The following is a 21,126-nucleotide window of genomic DNA, read 5'->3' as shown; positions in this document are numbered from 1 at the left end:
TTCCTACGGAGATGGGGGACAAGCTGAGGGGCATAGTCCGTAAACACCATATTCCTACTGAGCACACTCCACAAAATCCACACACTCAACAACCAAAAAAGGTGGATCAGTCAGTGCTACGAAGGTGCTAGAGGCCACAGCCCCCATGAGGCAGACGAGAACTTTCAGAGATGAACCAAGGTCCCTCCCCATTCTCCTGGCAAGCCGGAGGCAGGAGACGTAGGAGAGAAGTGAAGGGGGTAGGAGGGGCTGCTCTCAAAACATCTCTTGGAGTGAAAGCAGTGACTGGAAAAATTGGCCCTTGTTTTCATCCTTGGAATGTTTGCTGAAGGTGGTGGCCACACCTCCAGTTCTTCCCTTCCTCATCAACAGCTTTTTAGAGCGAAACAGGGACAGGCCAGGATGTGCCTTCTGGTCACTCCCCTGGAGGGATCCAAATAGTCAGAGGAAGGTGGGAGGCAGTAGAGAGGCAGCTGGACCCACGGTGGGCCGTCTGTCATCCTGCTCACCACCCACTCTTCCCACTTTGGTCTGGCTTCCTGCTGCTGTACAGTCACCGGAGCCTCCAGGTCCCATGGCACATGTACCCTCTGGAAAATATATATAATCTACTAACCAGCTGGGGGTTTATTTTTTTTAACCCCAGGAGCTCGAAATGATAAAACACTCCCCAGATCTCTCGGAGTTAAATCATGTTTTTGCACTTACGCTTTTCATTTTTGGTCTTTTGATTTATTTTCTTTCTCTGGAGGGAACACTTGCTCCCAAGCAAAGGTAAGCAGGCAAGTCCTGCATTCTCTCTCTCTGAGTGGCAGACACATTTGTCAGGCTGGAGAGCAGCTTTACTAACTCGGGTTCCAAGTTCTAAGGAGCAGAGACATGCCTGGGGCAGCAGTGCCTAACCCTCCCTTCCCAAGATCGAAGACTGGCAATGCTTTCTACAGTCATCAGGGTTTCTTTAGAAAGAAAAAAAAAATGTCTAGTATTCTATTATCTCTTCTTTTTTTCCTCCTTCCTAGTCTTTCCTCTCCTCCCCTGTAATGATGAGATAATGCATGTGAAATGCAACTGTAGGAGGTGATGCTGGTGATGACGATGATTGCGTGTTGGTTTTTTTGCTCCCCCTGAAGTCTCTTACCTCATTAAATTCCTTGCCTTCCTAAAACTGGGACTCCAATGAGGCTTTGAGCAGTGAAATCCATTGGTGGAGTGGCTCTCGACATGAAAGAATGCCCTTTCTCTCTGTGTGATGATGGGCATGTTTCTATGTCATTTCAAAGTGTCTAAAAGACCTTTGGATCATTCGGTTCTAGGAGCCAATGGCTTGGCAAATCCTCGTGATTTCTTGATACCTGTTGCTTGGTTTGAAGATCGTCAAGTGCCAGGTGGTTACACTGTCATCAATAAATACCAGGGCAAGCTGTTTGCTGCCAAACAGGTAAAGTAAGAGGGTTGGTAGGCAGGGGAGGGAATGAATAGTTATTGAGCACCTACTGTTTGCCAAGGGCAGTGTTTGGTACTTTACATATATTCTATCCTTTCACCTTCACCACATCACCAAGGTACTACAAATCGCCTTATTTGTAGTCATGAAAACAGACCAGGTGGTGATAAATAATTTACCCAGTGTCACAATAAGTAGCAGAGCCAGTACTCAAACTCATATCTGTCTGACTTCAAAGCTCCTGGCCTTTCCACTCACCAAGCAATGAAAACCCTGGCAAATGTAGCTCTCTATACTGATGTGAAAACATCATATCATATAATGTTATGAAAAGGGAAACAACAAATAGATCAGCCAAGACTTACATTTTCCAATGACCAACCACCACAGCTCAAAGACAAGCAATGGCTGATACAAAACAAGCAGAACTCAGTTAATTAGCCTTGCTTGATTTATACCATGAAGTATTTATACTATAGTATTACTTCATATACAATTTTCTATATTGTATATGAGATATATTGATATAGAATATACTAAAATAAAATTATAATATAACAAAAAATAACCTAAACAAAACATCTTCTGTTTAACTTTACCATTATTTGTTCTAGCTCTACTAGAATTCTGTAACAATATTTCCTTCCTTTATCTCTCAGGCCTAGGAATGGTAATGTCTTCCCACAATTGCTAGGCTCAAATACTCAACATCTCCAGTCAATTAACTTAACCCTAACCATACCTGTGTGTGTAGTTCCTTTATTAAAGTCCTTAGAACACTGAGTCTGATTCTGTCTCCTGAATAGGGCCATTGCTGCACTGGAGAGTACTGCCTATAGCATAACACCTACCCTAGTGCAGGCCCAAGAAGCTTCACCTTAGGATTGCCCTGAAATCTTAAATCCCTGGGGTTGGAAGTCTTAGAGACCTTCTCCCCTCTCCTATACTCACCTACCCAGACACTATGTCTACTGGAAACTCCTCTGGGCTCCAGTTACCTGGAAAAGAGTCACAGCCAATGCCCTCTGCACCAGGAACCCCAGAAGGTGGCCCAGGTTGTTGGAGAACTGCTGGCAGCCACAGAGTCTAACAATTGTGTTAAAAAGTGTTAAAAAAAGCACTGCTTGGAGAATGTGCTGCGCTGTTGCTGCATGTGACCGGAAGACAGCTGCAGCTTGTGAACTGGAAAAATGGGGTTAGTCAGAGGCATAGCAAGGGGGGGCACAGGTCCAAGTGGGCACCAGATGAGGCGAATCACCCCCGTACATACACTTGCTGACAAGGGAGGTGGAGACTTAGAGATCGCTCCTGGGCGCTTGTTAGTGGCTAAGCAAGGGCGGGACAGAGGGGCTATGAAGCAACCACAGAATGGTTCAGCATTATACTTCTCCTCAGGGGTGAAATAATCAGGTTGTGAGAAAAGATCAAATCATAAAAAGAAAGAGTGATGCCAAGTACAAACTGAGGGATCACAGCTACAAAAGCATTAGTTACCGGACCATCCTTTCTTGCTTTTTGTCATCAGGATGTCTCCCCATTCAATGTGGTGGCCTGGCATGGGAACTATACACCCTACAAGTACAACCTGGAGAATTTCATGGTCATCAACTCAGTGGCCTTTGACCATGCCGTAAGTTTGGACCCTTTAGAGGCCCTGGGGATAGGGCAACCCTTGGGTGAGAGGAGTCCACAGTAGACCCTTTGACATTCACAGACTTAGCATTTCCACTGTCTGCCTTGGAAGCCCTAGATACAGTCACTTGTCATTGTGCTGACAGGAATGTGAATCAGCTGCAGCAAGGCTTTGATGTAGGCATAAATCATATAGCTAGTGAGGGGGCCAGGCCAGACACTCAACACTCACCTTGAACTCAGCTTAGTTCTCGACACAGGATACTCACAGATAGATAGGGAAAAGCTTAGTTTCTTTGTGGAAAATGTACCCCCAAAAAGAAAACCACCTGCTAATGTTAGTGAGGGAGTGAACAGGAAGGAAAACGGAGGGATTTGGAAAGATCTCTGACCTGACTTCTCACAAATATCAAGAGGCCACTCCACTTGTTCTGACTGCTTATCCTGGTGCCTCCCCACTGGCTGTCTTTCCCAGTGATGGAGCAGTCTACTTCTAAAATTGTTCAGTGTTCAGTACCTACATTTAAACCAAAGAAATTCAGAGAACAAACTTTGTCAAATTTTTCACTCAATTAGGGGGCCACAAATAGTTCCCTGGTCTATAGTACAGGCCCCTAAGGCCCCACATTCCTGATAAAGTGCCAGTTCTGAGATCCTGAGGGAAAGTGCATTGTGCAGCCTAGTTCATAATACATTAACTTAACTCACAAGCTGGAGGGATAATTAGAGCAGAAACCAGAGGGTCAGAGACAGAAAGATTACTCTGAGTCAGTTCAGCTTATCTCTGGGGGAACAAAACTACCTTTTTTAAGAGCAGCAACTCTTAATAAAACCAAAGGGGAATAGGAAAGTGAGGCACCAAGCCCCAAACAGCATGAGAAAGCATCTTGAGACATAGATATAGCTTTATTTGAGGCTCACTACCTTGACTTTACGGCGCTGGGTTACTGGGACCTTGACTTTAATAGTTCCACATCATTTCCCATGACAGATGAAGAAATGTCAGCTTTCCCAGCAGTAAGGGTTGGTTGACGGATTTGAATTTACACAAGTTCAATCTTCTCTGCACTGCTGCTATAGTTATTTTTCCAAAACACAGACCGGATCATTCCATCGCTGCATTAGAAAACCTTCACAGGCTCCCCATGGCTGAGGATTAAGTCTGAGCTTTGTAGTATGGTGTTTGATGCGCTTCGTCTTCTGGCCCTGGACTCACTTCCCAGTACCACCTCTTGCCCTCTCTCTTCTACCAAAGCACCCTGGGCTTTAGCCGTCTCTCCTCTTAATGAAATCTCTGTGTACTTCAATGTCTTTGCTGTTCTCTGGGCTTAAAATTCCTTCCCCCTTTTTCTTTCTTCCTTCCTGCCCTCTTTCCTTCCCTTCCTTTCTCCCTTTCTCCCTCCTTCCATTTCTTCTTTCCCTTTCTCCTTTCTTTTCCATTCCTTCTCTTCCCTTTCTCTCCCCCTGTTTATTCTTCAGGACCATCCTCAAATGTCACCTCTTCTGAAGCATCTCCTGATCCTTTCAGGTAGAGATAGACACTCCTTCTCTACCCCCTTAGATCTTTATTTATAAAGCTAGCTTGACCTAGCACCTTGTTGTGATTGGTTGTTCTTGAAACTGTTTTATTACTCCTTCAACCTCCTTCACTCTCACCCTCCATCACCATTAATGCGAAAGAAACAGGGAATAGATCTCAATTATTGTTTAATCTCCAGACCCTAAGATGGCACCTGAAGGCTAACATGATTGCTGATTTCAATTAAACCAATCCTCCATTTTTCTACTGAAGTACTCTAAAGTTCTTTAAAAATCATAATATCACCCCCCAACCTATTCCCATCTACACTACCACCACTAAACTGGTGATGTATTTTAGATTTGCAAGTCAAACACGGATAAGAAAGCAATGAAACCGTTCTCAGACCTTCTAGCCAAGGACAGACACCATCTGGAATCTCTGTGATACCCCCAAAGAGAGGCTCATTCTACATCAACACTTAGATATTATTTTATTTCTATGTCCACCTTACTACAAACTTCCCTTCTGCCAGGAGCTCTCTGCTACACTTCCCTGCTCTGGTCACCCTGACAGAAGGTTGGGAGGCAGGCACCACTGACTATCAGACCCCTGGGGTTGTACTTCATGAGAAGTGGCCTCAGAGGGGTGAAAAGCAGCTCAGAATCCTCTTAAAAAAGTGTTAATTCATTTTGCTTCAAGCCCAGCAGGAGAGGACAGTCAGATGAGTGATTACTGTACCACAGTGACAAGTCCAGACTTCTTAGCCTGGCCTGTGTGGTGTGATCAGAAATTAGGCTGTCACTTGGAAACACCTTCGTGGGTGGTGACATGCATGTCATTGTCCAGCCTCGTCCCTTGCATAGCATGTTCAATCTCTCCTTCTGCTTTCACAGGATCCATCCATTTTCACGGTGTTGACAGCCAAGTCTCTCTGCCCTGGGGTGGCCATCGCTGATTTTGTCATCTTCCCACCTCGGTGGGGGGTGGCTGATAAGACCTTCAGGCCTCCTTATTACCACAGTAAGTCTCTCTTTTACCAAGCCACATCTGGAAACCAAAGAGAGAGCAAAGCAATGAACACTACCCATTGGGAATACTGCCTGAGACGTTTCTGGCTCGAGTGTGGGATCTTACCTCTCAACTTCTAGTGCTGCAACTCAGACACTTAGCTGCTTAAAAACCACAACTTCGTATGATGGCAGCAATGTGCTGACTGTGAGAAGGAAACAATTTATAATATCTGGATCCTGGTTCCTCTGGCCCCAAAGAGAGGCATAAAAGCTGTAAAGTGTGACAAGAGAAGCTTCTTGACATTTTAAATCTGTTTCTTTTGGGGAAGGGGGTAGCGAGGGTGGGGATGTTTTTAGTTAACTAATTTGTTGTTTTTAGAACATTCATTATCTAAATCTGGTTCAAGAGCTAATGAAATATGCCTCCTCCAATTATTTTGGTGGTGTTAAGAGCGAACAGCTGCTAACCAAAAGGTCAGCAGTTCAAATCACCAGCCATTCCTTGGAAACCCTATGGGGCAGTTCTACTCTGTCCTACAGGGTCGCTATGAATCAGAGTCCAACTCGAACACAACAGGTTTGGGGTTTTTTTGTTTTTGTTTTTAAGCAGACAGCAGACTATACTGGGATAGACTATTCGGGAAGGAGTTTCTGCAGAGCATTTACTGCGTAGAGCTGGACCTATCAAATCTATTACTTTATTATTAATATCACTAGCAGCTGACAATTACTGATCATTTTATAATTATGCTGTTCTTTAATCTTCGCAACAGTTGAACTAGTGTTATCATTACTTAGCCTCCTTTACTTTCAGAGATGAAAAATGTGACAAGAGGGATTGCTCACGGCTTCATAGCTAGTTAAATGGTAGTTACCAGTTGTTGTTGAATCAATTTCAACTCATGGCAGCCCCATGTTTTCAGAGAACTGTGCTCCATACGGTTTTCAATGGCCTTTCCTCTGAGGTGCCTTTGGGTGGATTTGAACCTCCAACCTTTCAGCTAGTAGCCAAGTGCTTAATTATTTGTGCCTCCCAGGGACTCCAGTTAAGTGGAAGAGTCAGGATTTAATTGCAGGTGTTCTGATGCAACCCGACATGCATGGCCACCAATTGACCACAGTGTCTGGTACACAATATGCATCTAATAAATATTTACTTAATAAGTGAATACATCACCAAGAATGAATGAAGTACTTCATGGCTGTACTTAATGAGACTGACATTTGCAGTGGGGCAGAAGCTAGATGAAAACCTAAAGGTCAGTGTACAATTCTGCTTCCTGGAGGTATTTCTTATAGGTAAAGTTCTGGAAAGATTCCGAGGTTCATTTCATTTCAGCTGGAACATTCTAGAAAACAAACTCCTTTCCTTAGTTAACTACAGAGCCTTCCATTTACATGAGGCTCCTCTCTATACGTACCAGCTCCCAGGTATACAAGAGCGCTTGGAACAAGCCATAGTGGTTTTTGTAGAGGGTAGGGAGCTCACGCCCTCATGAAGGAAGGCCACTCCATGGTCAAACGACAGCATCATCTTTTTCTGGGTGTACCACTATGGTGAAGAAAACAATTACCATTACAGAGACATCAGATGCTTTGTGAATGTAGTCATAATGAGCTATATCCTTTCTGAATAGTGCCAGGCCTATCACGGGCCCTGACCTTTTCCTGGCAGTTATTCCCCTCAAGAGTCAGTTGTCACAGAGAGAAAACTGGCTGATAGCCTGTACCTAAAATGCTAGGGCTTGATAATTTACTGCTTGACACTGTTCTTGTTTTGAGGCTACCTGTGTGTTTGAGATAGTGCTTCTCAAATTTTAGCACGCGTCAGAGTCTCCTGGAGGCCTTGTTAAAACATAGATTACTGGGTGTCACCCTCAGAATTTCTGCGTCCGTAGGGCTAGGGTGCAGCTTGAGAATCTGCATTTTTAAATAAATTCCCAAGTGATATTGACGCTACTGTTCTGGGGACCATACTTTGAGAACATTAGGTGATATAAAAATCACCTAAAATCTTTTCTTTTTAAAAGCTTATTTTCCCACAGAGTTTAATTAGGTGGTTTGGGAGTGGAACCTAACAGTCTGAATTTTGAGCTAGCAAGCTAGGGGATTCTCATGCAGGTCTATACACAGTTCGTTGAATAATACTGGCCTAGGGCTTGTCTCTCCACCTAGGTGAAAGGATAAAAGGATGGCCCACATATGTACTGTTTGCCCCCCATGTTACCCCACACAGTGTTGGGCACACAGTAAGGACTTAGCAAATATTTGATGCTTCAGGTGGGTGCCTCAGGAAGGGAGGGGGAAGAACACTGGCCCCATGGAGTATGTAAAGCGATGGGGGACTAAGCCTTCTTCCATCTGCTGCTGGGGTGAGTAAAGAATTCCAAGGTGGAGGTAGTTTATCTTTTACCTTCATCAGCTGAAAGTCTAGTTACTCTTGACCGAGGTCCTTGTTTCAGCCTCACTATGCAGCATTTCACGGATGTGTAGCTCTTGTTTTCCATAATTTTCAAAAAGTGGCTGATTTGGGCAAGTTTGCTGCTGTGCTAAATAAAGGCTCTCGACCTAATCCTTAAATTTGAATTGTAGTTCTGACTGCCTGAAACAAATAGGCTTGTGAAATGCCTCCTATAATTATTTAATGACTCTCAAGTAAATCTGGCTCCAGGATAGACCTCAGACAAGCATGGTTGCCCTGAGTTAGTTGGAAAAATCACAGAACCCCAAGTTGGAAATTAGTTTTACCAGAGATATTAAAAATACTACTTCAGCAATAATCAAAATCTCTGCTACTTTGATGTGGCTTTATAGAAGTGGGGAATCATTTCTATAAAATATTGCCTCCAGTTATCTTAATGCACCTTAGTCAACTGGATTCAGCTTTAATCAGAAAGGAAAGGTTCTCTGAAATACAGAAAATGATGTAGAAATGTCATCACCAAACTCCTTGCCACCTAAATTCATATTCAGATCAGAGCTGAATTCTGTCTTGCTCTCTTCTTAAAATTAAGCCGTGAAGGTGACCCTGAGGATATGTACTGGAGTGAGCAGCAAGACAGCATATTTCGGTCATGAGCAGAACTGCTTTTAAAATATAGATATTTTATGCCTAAATTCATTTCTTTTCCTCTATTTCCTCTTTGTGAAGAAACAATTAGAGCTGTTATCTGGGTCATGCCATTTCTGCAGGAGCCGTCATATTCTCATAGGGGCCTGCAGTAGCATTTTGTTTTCTGGGCAGGGTGGGTGTGGCTGTTTAGTCAATTACAGAAGTACTCTGGCACTTAGTCATACACCACCTACAAGGAAGAAGGGCAAGCATTTATCATGTCAAATACTTGGTTTCGCAAAGAAGCCACTGCCATATCTCCCTACCCGTCCATGGTTTGCACTCTCAGCGCTCTCAAGAGACAGACTATGAATAGGTTTTGAGCAAGAGCTATTTCTTATTTATCTCTGTATTGCCGTACTTAACACAATGTCTAGTTATATGGATAGATACATGGGCTGATGGATGGGATGGGAAATGAATGGATAGATGGATGGATGGATGGATGGGTAGATGGATGGTAAGGCACCTAAATTTACTCAGATGTTTTATTTCTTTAGTTCTTGCTCTAAATGTGTTGTTATTCTAATAAAACGCTTTATTTCAATAGAAATATATGATTGGGGCAATGGGAGCATGATGATTATTCTCAAATTTTGTGTGACTCCAGAAGGCACAACTAGGACAAACATATTTAACTTTTGAGAAAGCAAATTTCCATTTAATATAAGAAAGAGCTTTCTAATACCCAGAGCTATTCACTAATATGATAGGTTGTTTTGTACAGTAAAGAGCAGCCATTCACAGTAGACATACAGATGAGCCTAGGTGGTAATCTGTCAGGAATTATGTAGAAAATACTTCTGTATTGAGTAGAAGTAGAGATCCCTTCCAATTTTAAGTTACAGGATTCTGGGCAGACAGCGTCAATGGAAACAAAAAGAAAAGAGTGAATCTAAGAGGAATTTTTAACAATGAAAGAGTAAGATGATATCAGATTTAGATACAGAAGATACTATTTTTATAATATATAGCATTTATAAGAAGCTCTGGATTTGGAAGTCAACTACCCGGCCAACTGACTGGAAGAGATCCATATCTGTGCCCATTTCAAAGAAAGGTGATCCAACAGAATGCGGAAACTATTGAACGACATCATTAACATCACACACAATTAAGTTTTTGCTGAAGATAATTCAAAAACGGTTGCAGCAGTACATCAACAGGGAACTGCCAAGAGTTTGGGCTGGATTCAGACGAGGACGTGGAATGAGAGATATCGTTGCTAAAGTCAGATGGCTCTTGGTTGAAAGCAGAGAATACCAGAAAGATGTTTACCTGTGTTTTATTGACTATGCAAAGGCATTCGACTGTGTGGATCATAACAGATTATGGATAACATTGCAAAGAATGCGAATCCCAGAACACTTAACTGTACTCATGAAATACCTGTACATAGACCAAGAGGCAGTCATTGGAACAGAACAAGGGGATACTGTGTGGTTTAAAATCAGGAAAGGTGTGCGTCAGGGTTGTATCCTTTTATCATACTTATTTAATTTGTATACTGAGCAAATATCTGAGAAACTGGACTATATGAAGAGGAAAGTGGCATCAGGATTGGTGGAAGACTCATCAACCTGTGATATGTAGATGACACAACCTTGCTTTCTGAAAGCAAAGGGGACTTCAAGCACTTACTGATGAAGATCAAAGACTACAGCCTTCTGTGGACCGTGGTCTTGGGAGACATCTAGTTTAATTGGCATAACATAGTTTATAAAGAAAATTTTCTACATTCTACTTTGGTGGCTAGTGCCTGGGGTCTTAAAAGCTTGTGAGTGGCCATCTAAGATATGTCTACTGGTCACCCCATCTGAAGCAAGGGAGAATGAAGAAAACCAAAGATACAAGGGAAAGATAGTCCAAAGAACTAATGGACCATGACTACCACAGCCTCCACCAGACTAAATCCAGCACAACTAGATGGTACCCGGCTACCCCCACTAACTACTCTGACAGGGATCACAAAAGAGGGTCCCAGACAGAGCTGGAAAAAATGTACAACAAAATTCAAACTCAGAATAAAAGATCAGACTTACTAGCCTGACGGAGAAACCTGAGAATATGGCCCTCAGACACCATTTCAGCTCAGTACTGAAGTTGCTCCTGAGGTTCACCCTTCAGCCAAAGATTAGACAAGCCTATAAAACAAACAACACACTTAGCTCAACCATGTATACAAGATCAAATGGGCACACCAGCCCAGGGGTAAGGATGAGAAGGCAAGAGGGCACAGGAAAGCTGGACGAATGGAAATGGGGGGCCCAAGGTCAAGAAGGGGAGAGTTGTAACGCATCACAGCATTGGCAACTGTCTGAGTTATTTAGTGCTGCTGTAACAGAAATACCACAAGTGGATGACTTTAACAAACAGAAGTTTATTCTCTCACAGTCTAGTAGTCTAGTCCAAATTCAGGGCGCCAGCTCCAGGGGAAGTCTTTCTCTCTCTGTCGGCTCTGGAGGGAAGGTCCTTGTCATCAATCTTCCCCTGTTTGAGGAGCTTCTCAGCACAGGGACCCCAGGTTCAAAGGACACACACTGCCCTGTCTCTCTGCTTCCCTCTTTTATATTTTAAAAGAGACTGACTCAAGACACAATTCAGTCTTGTAGATTGAGCCCTGCCTCATTAATGTAACTGCCACTAATCCCATCTCATCAACATTATAGGGACAGGATTTACAACACCTAGGAAAAATCACATCAGATGACAAAATGGTGGACAATCACACAATACTGGGAATCATAGCGTAGCCAAATTGATACACAAATTCTTGGGGAACACAATTCAATCCATGACATTCTACCCTTTGGCCTCCAAAAATTCATGTTCTTGCCACATGTAAAACACATGCACCCCATCATATAATGGCAAAAGTCTTAAATTAACTCCAAGTCCAAAATCCAAAAATTCCTCTTCATCTGTGAAAACTGGAATACAAGTTAACTGCTTCCAAAGTACAATGGCGGAACAGATACAAGCTAGCCATTTCCATTACAAATGGAAGAAACTGGAGGGAAAGAAGGGATAACAGGCACCAAGCAAGTCAGAAGAACATATTACATTAGCCCCCAAGGCTTTGAAAACAATTCTTTGTTCTTTGAGGCCATTTACACAATGGCCCTACCCTCCAGGCTCCCAGTATTGTCCACACTCTCCTGATTCTGGGTGGAGGCCCCTTGGCCTTGGGCTTCAGCACCACATTCCAGGCCCACTGGGACAGCAGTTCTGCTCTCTCGGCTTTAGACACACCATTCTTCTAGTCCATCTGAGTGGCAACTCCACCCTTAGAAATTCCAGAGGCCATGGCTCTACCCTTTGAGACCCCAGAGGTTGTGGCCATACCATCTGTGACTGAGGCAGTTCTGCTTCCTGTGTTCCTTGTCCCTTCAGCTTCTGCTTCCTGGTTCCTTGGCTTCTCGGCCCCTTGGGCCTCTCTGCCCAAGTGTGCCAAGCTGGTGCAAGTGTTCCAAAGCTCTGTAGCTCCACCAATAAGTACCTGGAGGTACCCCACTCTACCAGAAAACCTCCTGCCAAAGAACTCTGCTGTCTCACTCCATGGGTCAGCTCCAGCACCATCTCATGCTGGTCTCCTGGTTCTGTGGCAGCCAGTTCTCTGCCACTGCTGGTTCTCTGCTGCTTCTCGCCATCTGCTCCATCTCCAGTGTAATAGCTCCCCTCATTTCCTTCTGAGTCCTCTATCCATTCACAGTTTCAAAACTGCTTCCACATTTAGGTATCTGTTAGAGAAGCACCCCCTTCCTAGTACTAAATTCTGTCTTAGTTATCTAATGCTGTTATAACAGAAATACCATAAGTGGATGGCTTTAACAAACAGAAGTGTATTCCCTCACAGTCTAGTAGACTAGAAGTCCAAATCCAGGGTGTCAGCTCCAGGGGAAGGCTTTCTCTCTCTGTTGGCTCTGGAGGAAGGTCCTTCCCATTAATTTTCCCCTGGACTAGGAGCTTCTCTACACAGGAACCCCAGGTTCAACAGACATGATCTGCTCCTGGCACTGCTTTCTTGGTGGTATGAGGTCCCCCTGTCCCTCTGCTTGCTTCTCTCTTTTATATCTCGACAGAGTGTGGCTCAAGACACAATCCCGTCTTGTAGATTGAGTCCTGCTTCATTAACATAACTGCCACTAGTCCCATCTCATCAACATTTACAACACATAGGAAAATCACATCAGATGACAAAATGGTAGACAATCACACAATACTGGGAATCAGGGCCTAGCCAAATGGATACACATATTTTGGGGGACACGATTCAATCCATGACAGCAACCAATGTCACAAAACAATATGTGTATTAATCGTTTAATGAAAAACCAATTTGCTCTGTAAACCTTCACCTAAAGCACAGTAAAAACAAAAAAGAGAATAAAACAAAGACTATAGTCTTCAGTGTGGACTGCACCTCAACATAAAGAAAACAAAAATCCTCACAAGTGGCCCAATCAGCAGTATCATGGTAAACAGAGAAAATACTGAAATTGTCAAAGACTTCATTTTACTTGGATTCACAATCGATGGCCAGGGAAGCAGCAGTCAAGAAATCAAACAACATTTTGCATTGGGCAAATCTGCTGCAAAAAGCCTCTTTAAAGTGTTAAAAAGCAAAGGTGTCACTTTGAGGACTAAGGTGCGCCTGATCCAAGCCATGATATTTTCACCAGTCGCCTCATATGTGAAAGCTGGACAACGGATAAGACTGAAGAAGAATTGATGCCTTTGAATTATGGCATTGGCAAAGAATACTGAATATACCATGGATTGTCAGAAGAATGAACAAGTCTGTCTTGGAAGAAATACACCCAGAATGCTCCTTGGAAGCGGGGATGGCAAGACTTCATCCCACGTACTTTGGACAAGTTATCAGGAGAGACCAGTCACTGGAGAAGGATCATGCATGGTAAAGTAGAGGGTCAGCAAAAAAGAGGAAGCTCCTCAATGAGATGGATTGACACAGTGGCTGCGACAATGGGCTCAAATATAGCAACGATTGTGAGGGTTGTACGGGATCAGGTGGTGTTTCGTTCCATTGTACATGAGTCGCTATGGGTCAGAGCTGATTCGATGGCACCTAACAACAAGGAGCCCTGGCAGCACAGCAGTTAGGCACTCAGCTGCTAACCAAAAGTTTGGCAGCTTGAACCCACAGCTGCTCTGTGGGGGAAAGATGTGGCAATCGGCTTCTGTGAAGATTACAGCCCTGGAAACACTATGGGGCAGTTCTACTCTGTACTACAGGGTCGCTATGAGTCAGAATGGACTTAACTGCAATGGGATAGCATTTACAGACCATGTTTTACAGATACCGAGATTCTTTCACACAGGTTATCATTTGATAATGGACTCCAATTCTAGGTTTCTTTCCATTACATCACCCCTCCATCGACACACACCACTTCAGCTTTCTGGACTGGGAACCAGAAATATGGTGATGCCACTAAACTAAAATTAGACCTACTACCATCGAGTCAATTCCAACTCATGGCAACCCCACGTGTTATAGAGTAGAGCTGCTCCATAGTGTTTTCTTGGCTGCAATCTTAATGGAAGCAGATCACTAGGACGTCATTCTGCAGTACCTCTGGGTGGGTTCAAACCACCAACTTTCAGGCTAGTAGTTGAGCACAAACTCTTTGTGCCACCTAGGGACGTTGGTGATGTTATTAGAATAGGGCTATTTGAAAAAGGGGTTTTACCTGGGAGAGAAGATAACCTTGATATGGGGCTTGGAAGCTTAGATGATGGAGTACACCCACTCTGTTATAATTTGCATTTTCATTATTATTAAAATTCTTGTCTGGGTCCTGGTTTTCTTTAGATCTAGCCTAATTTCTTTCAGACACTGGAACTCAAGACCCCTGACAATCCACAGTCACTGAGCAGAGCTCTACCTACCAAGAAGTCCATACTGATAAATGTTTTGTGTTTTTTTTTTTGTTGTTTTTTTTTTGTCGATCAGTATCCTTTATTCAGAGTCCCTGGGTGGCAAGTGGTTAACTCACTCAACTGCTAGCCAAAAGGTGAGAGGTCCACCCAGGTGTGCCTCAGAAGAAAGGCCTGGAGATCTACTTTAGAAAAACCAGCCATTAGAAACTCTGTGGAGCACAGTTCTACTCTGAAACACATGGGGTCTCCATGAGTTGGAGTCAGCTTGACAGCAACTGGCTTCCTGGTTATTCTTTATCAGTCCTGTAAAATTTATCAGACTCTCCTGTCCTCTTGACATTCTGTAGAAACAATGTTTGAGGGCATTTTGGTGTTTTGCCTCAAATTATAAAAATACTGTTTTACCCTTCCCAGGGAACTGCATGAGTGAATTCATGGGACTCATCAAAGGTCACTATGAGGCAAAGCAAGGTGGGTTCCAGCCAGGAGGAGGCAGCCTGCACAGCACAATGACCCCCCATGGGCCCGATGCCGACTGCTTTGAGAAGGCCAGCAAGGCCAAGCTGGCACCTGAAAGGATTGCTGATGGCACCATGGTAAGCAAGTTAAATGCCAAGCTCTGGGTGGCCTCTGGGCTCCTTATCCTTGTGAGAGGAGTGGCTATTTTTTTTTTATTTCTCCAAAGTCACAGAGGAGGAATCAGGAGAGATGTATGTCTGGGTATGTATGCTTACGTGTGTGTGCATACATTCCTGTGATTATACCATACTGCTGGTGTGGTATGATAGAAAGAGTTTTGAACTTAGAGTCAGATCTGGGTTCAAATCCTAGCTATTAGTTCCTGTGTGTCCTTGACAAGTTGCTTAACTTCTCTGTGCTTTGTTTCCCCCATCTGAAGAACGGGTATTCTATTCATCCCAGCAAATGGCTGTGAGTTAAGAACCTTATAGAGTGTCCAATGCTGTGCAAATATAAGGAGATATTATTAATATTATATGAATGGTCTTCCCTTATCTGTTGGCAGCGTTGTACCTAAGTTCTGTCTCAGAGTCTTCTGCTTTTTGAAGTAATCCTCTAGGACCACACAGTAGCAAGGGAGGCAGGATGTCACCTTTAGTTGCTTTCTCAAGCCAAGGAGGGTCAGAAAGCCTTTGCCTCACTAGAGTCAGGGCTTGTGAACAGCAATTCTCAGCTGTTTTCTCATTTTCCTTTGCTTTGCTTTGACGTGGGGTGGAACTGATGGGATTTAAAACCTGTTCTGTATTCTTCCTGTGTCAGGCTGTAAACACTGAGGCTGAACACAATCACATCTTGCTGCGGATTTTATTTTATTTTATCTCTGCATTCTTGGAGGTAGAGTTATGGACCACAAGGAGTAATTTTATGCTAAATCATATGCAAATTTGCTTTTACATTTTTAAATAAATGTCTTCAATGCTACTTGACTTTAAAAGCTATAGCGAAGACCTGTGTGACTTCATGCCCAGCTTGCAAACGACCTTAGCAATGAGCATTATCTGCCCATCTGTCCAAGGTAGGCTGCTTTCATTGCCACCCCCAAGGTCAGAGTTGGTGGAGCTGCTCTGGAGAGGAACGGTGCACAGAGAGCCCATCTGCTTGACCTCAGCGCTACCTTCCCTGGCAATGACCTCTGCGGAATTTCTGTAGAACCCCTATGTCTCTGTGAGATGCCATTTGACCATGTTGGTTAAGTTTCTGCCTCCAGAAGGTTCCTGGAGGTGCACAGGCTATCCAGAGGAGCCACTCAATAGCCTTCAGTGTCCCAAAGTGGCTGTGCATAGTAAATGTTACCAGAGAGTAGTGTTCTGTGGCAGCGAGGTACAAGACAGGGCTGTTTCTACGAGGAGCAACACTTTGGGTAACGCCTCGAGCCTGGAATGCTAGTGAGCAAGAGCTCTCTTAAGCAGGGAGAAGGGGATGGAGGGATGGGAGGCCCTGGCTAACTAGGGAGAATGAACTACTTGCTGGGGGAGGGCCCAACATTTTACCCTGACCTAACTTCAGGTCTCCCTCACCATTTCCCATTACATAATTTAGACTTAGGCCCATCTATATTCCTTATCCTTATTCCAGTTTGGAGCAGTTAACTTGATACAATGCTGTCTCCCCTGGTCCATTGAGATGGAGCTTTTCTTACTCCAGACAGACAGTGAGGCTCCTAAGAAGCAATCAGCAAAGAGACAATAATAATAATGGCCACAATAATGACCCTTACAGCTGAATAGTGCTTTAGAATTTGCATAGGGCTTCCATTTTTTTTTTTCCATATGATCTCATCTGATCCTGACATTAAGCTTTTCACAGGAAGTCAGGCGGGGATAATCATCTCCATTGTCTTAGGCAAAAAGAAATGAATGTATACTAGACACCAATCATTAATGTGGGCACCTGGGGTTGTGACACGAGAGAAGTTTATTAACTTCCCTCTGCCCATCTCTATTTTTAAAATTTCCAACAATATGAATATATAAGAACTGTAGGGTTTTGTTTTCTGTTTTGTTTTCTTTTAAAGCCAGAGTAGATAGGAAAATCAGCACTGGGTGAGGCTAGAATGCCTAAGATGCACAGTTGTTGTTGTTAGGTGCCGTCGAGTCGGCTCTGACTCATAGCGACCCTATGCACAACAGAACGAAGCACTACCCGGTCCTGAGCCATCCTTACAATCGTTGTTATGCTTGAGACCATTGTTGCAGCCACTGTGTCAATCCGCCTCATTGTGGGTCTTCCTCTTTTCCACTGACCCTGTACTTTGTCAAGCACAATGTCCTTCTCCAGAGACTGATATCTCCTGACAACATGGCCAAAGTATCTAAGATGCAGTCTCACCATCCTTGCTTCTAAGGAGCATTCTGGTTTTACTTCTTCCAGTACAGGTTTATTTGTTCTTCTGGCAGTTCATGGTATATTCAATATTCTTTGCCAACACCACAATTTAAAGGCATCAATTCTTCTTCAGTCTTCCTTATTCATTTTCCAGCTTTCACATGCATATGATGCGATTGAAAATACCATGGCTTGGGCCAGGAGCACCTTAGTCTTCAAGGTGACATCTTTGCTCTTCAACACTTGAAAGAGGTCCTTTGCAGCAGATTTACCCAAAGCAATGCAACTTTTGATTTCTTGACTGCTGCTTCCATGGCTGTTGATTGTGGATCCAAGTCAAATGAAATCCTTGACAACTTCAATCTTTTCTCCATTTATCATGATGTTGCTCATTGGTCCAGTTGTGAGGATTTTTGTTCTCTTTATGTTGAGGTGCAATCTATACTGAAGGCTGTGGTCTTTGATCTTCATTAGTAAGTGCTTCAAGTCCTCTTCACTTTCAGCAAGCAAAGTTGTGTCATCTGCATAACACAGGTTGTTGATGAGTCTTCCTCCAAACCTGATGCCCCGTTCTTCTTCACATAGTCCAGCCTCTCGGATTATTTGCTCAGCATACAGATTGAACAGGTATGATGAAAGAATACAACCCTGATGCACGCCTTTCCTGACTTTAAACCAATCAGTATACCCTTGTTCTGTCTGAACAACTGCCTCTTGATCTATGTAAAGGCTCCTCATGAGCACAATTACCTTCTGCTGCAGACAACAACCTTCTGGAGTGGAACAGCCCCCACCCAGACCCATCTGGGATAGGACTTCTGAAAGTGCCACAGGCATTCCCGCCTCCTCCTCCTCACTCTCCTTCATCCTTCAGGTTTTCCCAGCCCATGTCTAGGAGAAGGTCAGAGCCTGAAAAGTCAGGCTCACACCATAGCTCTGCCCCTTCTTTTTTTTAAAAATTATTTTATTGCGGTAAAATAGATACAATAAAACTTGTCCTTTTAGCCATTTTTAAATGAGCAACTCAATGGCGTTAATTACATTCACCACACTGTGCAACCGTCACCACCATCTATTTCCAAAACTTTTTCATCTCCTCAGACAGAAACTCTTTCCCACTAAGCCACAGCTCCTTCTCCCCTCCCCACAGTCCCTGGTAACCGCTAATCTACTCTTTGTCTCTATGAACTTGCCTATTCTAGATGCTTCACGTATGTAGGATCGTGCTATATTTGTCCTTTTGTGTCTCGCTTATTTCACCCATCGTCATGTTTTCAAGGTTCATCCATGGTGTGGCATGTCCTAGAATTTCATTCCTTTTTATGGCTGAATAATATTTCATTGTATGGACTTGCCACATTTTGTTTATTCATTCATCTGTAGATGGACACTTGGGTTGTTTCTACCTTTTATCGTTTTCTTGCTACCTTCACTTTAAACCCACTGCCCTCTTATAGGACAGAGTAGAACTGCCCCATGGAGTTTCCAAGGCTGCAAATCTTTACAGAAGCAGACTGCCAGACCTTTCTCCCAAAGAGCAGCTCCTGGGTTTGACCCGCCAACCTTTTGGTTAACAGCCCAGAGCTTAACCACTGCACCACCAGGGTTCATCTTCACCTTAGACAAGTCATTTCACAGCTCTGAGCCTTGGTTTCCTCCTCTGCCAAAGGGGGGTATGACTTCCCTCACCAGAACACAGCCACAGTAAGTGATGGCCGCTGTGAAGGTGATACGGTAGGCTCTCTGTATCCACGTCCACAGATTCAGGCAAGCGTGGATGGAAAATATTTGGAAAAAAGAAAGAGCTCAAGTGCCTGGGGGCAATGGAGAGGTAGCACAAGGCAAGACATGGTTCGCCTGAAGACCAGAATGTGGCTGTGAAGGAAGGAGCTCCCAGGGGGACGGAGGCAGCCACATCCCTACACAATGTGGACAAGTGAGGACACTAGGAATGGGGTCGCGAACTTACCCTGCGGGGCTTCTTGGCCTGACCGTGGATCTGGCCGAGCTTGTTGGCGGCAGAGGCCTCGGTCCGGAAGGAGAGAACAAAGTTATCAGGCCCAGCACCTACCTAGCACTCTTTGCACCTTGTGTGTGCAGCGCCCGAAGTCATCCAGGACCTCCTACCTGACGGCCCCTGACTCAGAGGGCGGCCGCGGTGGGAGGCCCGGATGCCGCTGTCCTTCAAAGTGCCTGCTTTGAGCCAGCGCCTCACGACCGCCCTAACCTGGCCAACCTTCCTATTCCAACTTGAAAGCTAAACACTGTTCATACTGAGGGGCGCCTGTATTCCCAGGACTCTCCCACCTCTGCTCTTGGATCTAGCAAATTTTGCTTCATGATGTTATGAGGATAATGTGAGGCTAAAGTGCCCAATTCCATTTGACGAAATGAAACGAGGTTGTGAGAAGTTAAGGGTCTTGCACAAGTTCTCACCTTGTAAGTGGTAGGACCAGAGAGAGAAGCCGGGGCTTGAGCCTGCTCACCTCACCATGCTGGCACACGCAATTTATTACTCAAAGATTTTGCCTGCCCGCTTCTCTCTTGACATCTAATCAAATGTGTTTTATGACCCATCTCACCTATTCTTTTCTAACCCATCTTCATTTCGTACAGGCATTTATGTTTGAGTCTTCCTTAAGTATGGCTGTCACCAAGTGGGGGCTCAAGACCTCCAATTGTTTGGATGAGAACTACTACAAATGCTGGGAGCCTCTCAAGAGCCACTTCACCCCCAATTCCAGGAACCCAACAGGACTGAATTGAGACTGGAACATTGTTAGCATAATTGAGAATGGATTTACGTGTTTTCCTTTAGAATCTTGTGCCCTCTAGCAGTATTGGAGGAGAGGGCTGGCTAAAGTGAGAACTCACTTTTTCTCAGTCAAGTAACGAGAACATTTATAAAAAACATGTTTGGAAAGTTCTGTGGCTGTCCGCTTAATTACTCAATAAATACTTGCTCGTTTTCTGTGGTTTTTCTTGTTGTGTGCTGCCATCAAGTCAGCCCCCAACTCATGGTGACCTCATGTCCAACAGAACGAAACACTGCCTGGTCCTAGACCATCTCCACAATCAGTTGCTGATCAGGCCAGTTGGAGCACTGTGACCCATAGGGCTTTCATTGCCGATTTTTGGAAGTATATCAGCAGGCCTGTCTTCCCAATCCATCTTAGTCTGGAAGCTCCGCTGAAACCTGGTCAGCATCATAGTAACATGCAAGCCTCCACTGACAGATGGGTGGTGGCGGCATGTGAGGTTCTACTCTGTAACACATGGGGTCGCCATGAATCGGAGTTGACTCTCTACAGCAACGCGTTAGACCTTCCTTACAATGATCCACATCCTTCCCAGGGAACGGGGCTGCCCAAGACCTTGGGTGTGCGTGGATTAGGCTCTCCTGGAGTGAAAAGGCAGGCAAATCAGAACAGAAAACATGACAGGAAGCCATATTTACTGCTACTTTAGTTCTGTAGTTTTAGCACATTTCCCTCACTTTGTTACCGTAGTAAGAATTTGGATGTGGCTTTCTTTCAACAATATGTAGGGAGAGTCAGCTATGTGTCAGAGCCTTAGAGATTAGGGTTGCCAGATCAAATACAAGATACCCAAATAAATTCTGAATTTCAAACAAGCTGCAAATAATTTTTATTATTAA

At 44.1% G+C, this 21,126-nt stretch overlaps 1 protein-coding gene across 1 annotated transcript in view; it reads left to right on the top strand.

Moving 5' to 3' along the window:
• HGD (homogentisate 1,2-dioxygenase) overlaps positions 1–20,234 on the top strand; it is a 57,958-nt gene extending 37,724 nt beyond the window's left edge. The window contains exons 9-13 of the mRNA XM_049877496.1: positions 1,314–1,438; positions 2,970–3,074; positions 5,492–5,618; positions 15,039–15,220; positions 20,085–20,234. Of these exons, the coding sequence (XP_049733453.1) occupies positions 1,314–1,438; positions 2,970–3,074; positions 5,492–5,618; positions 15,039–15,220; positions 20,085–20,234 (689 nt within the window). The remainder of the gene's footprint in view (positions 1–1,313; positions 1,439–2,969; positions 3,075–5,491; positions 5,619–15,038; positions 15,221–20,084) is intronic.
• The last annotated feature ends 892 nt before the right edge of the window (positions 20,235–21,126 follow it).

The sequence above is a fragment of the Elephas maximus genome, chromosome 1 (assembly GCF_024166365.1).
Source record: "Elephas maximus indicus isolate mEleMax1 chromosome 1, mEleMax1 primary haplotype, whole genome shotgun sequence".
In the NCBI taxonomy this organism is placed as follows: domain Eukaryota; kingdom Metazoa; phylum Chordata; class Mammalia; order Proboscidea; family Elephantidae; genus Elephas; species Elephas maximus.
The sequence above is the reverse complement of the archived record's forward strand: the minus strand, read 5'-3'. Positions and strand labels throughout refer to the sequence as shown.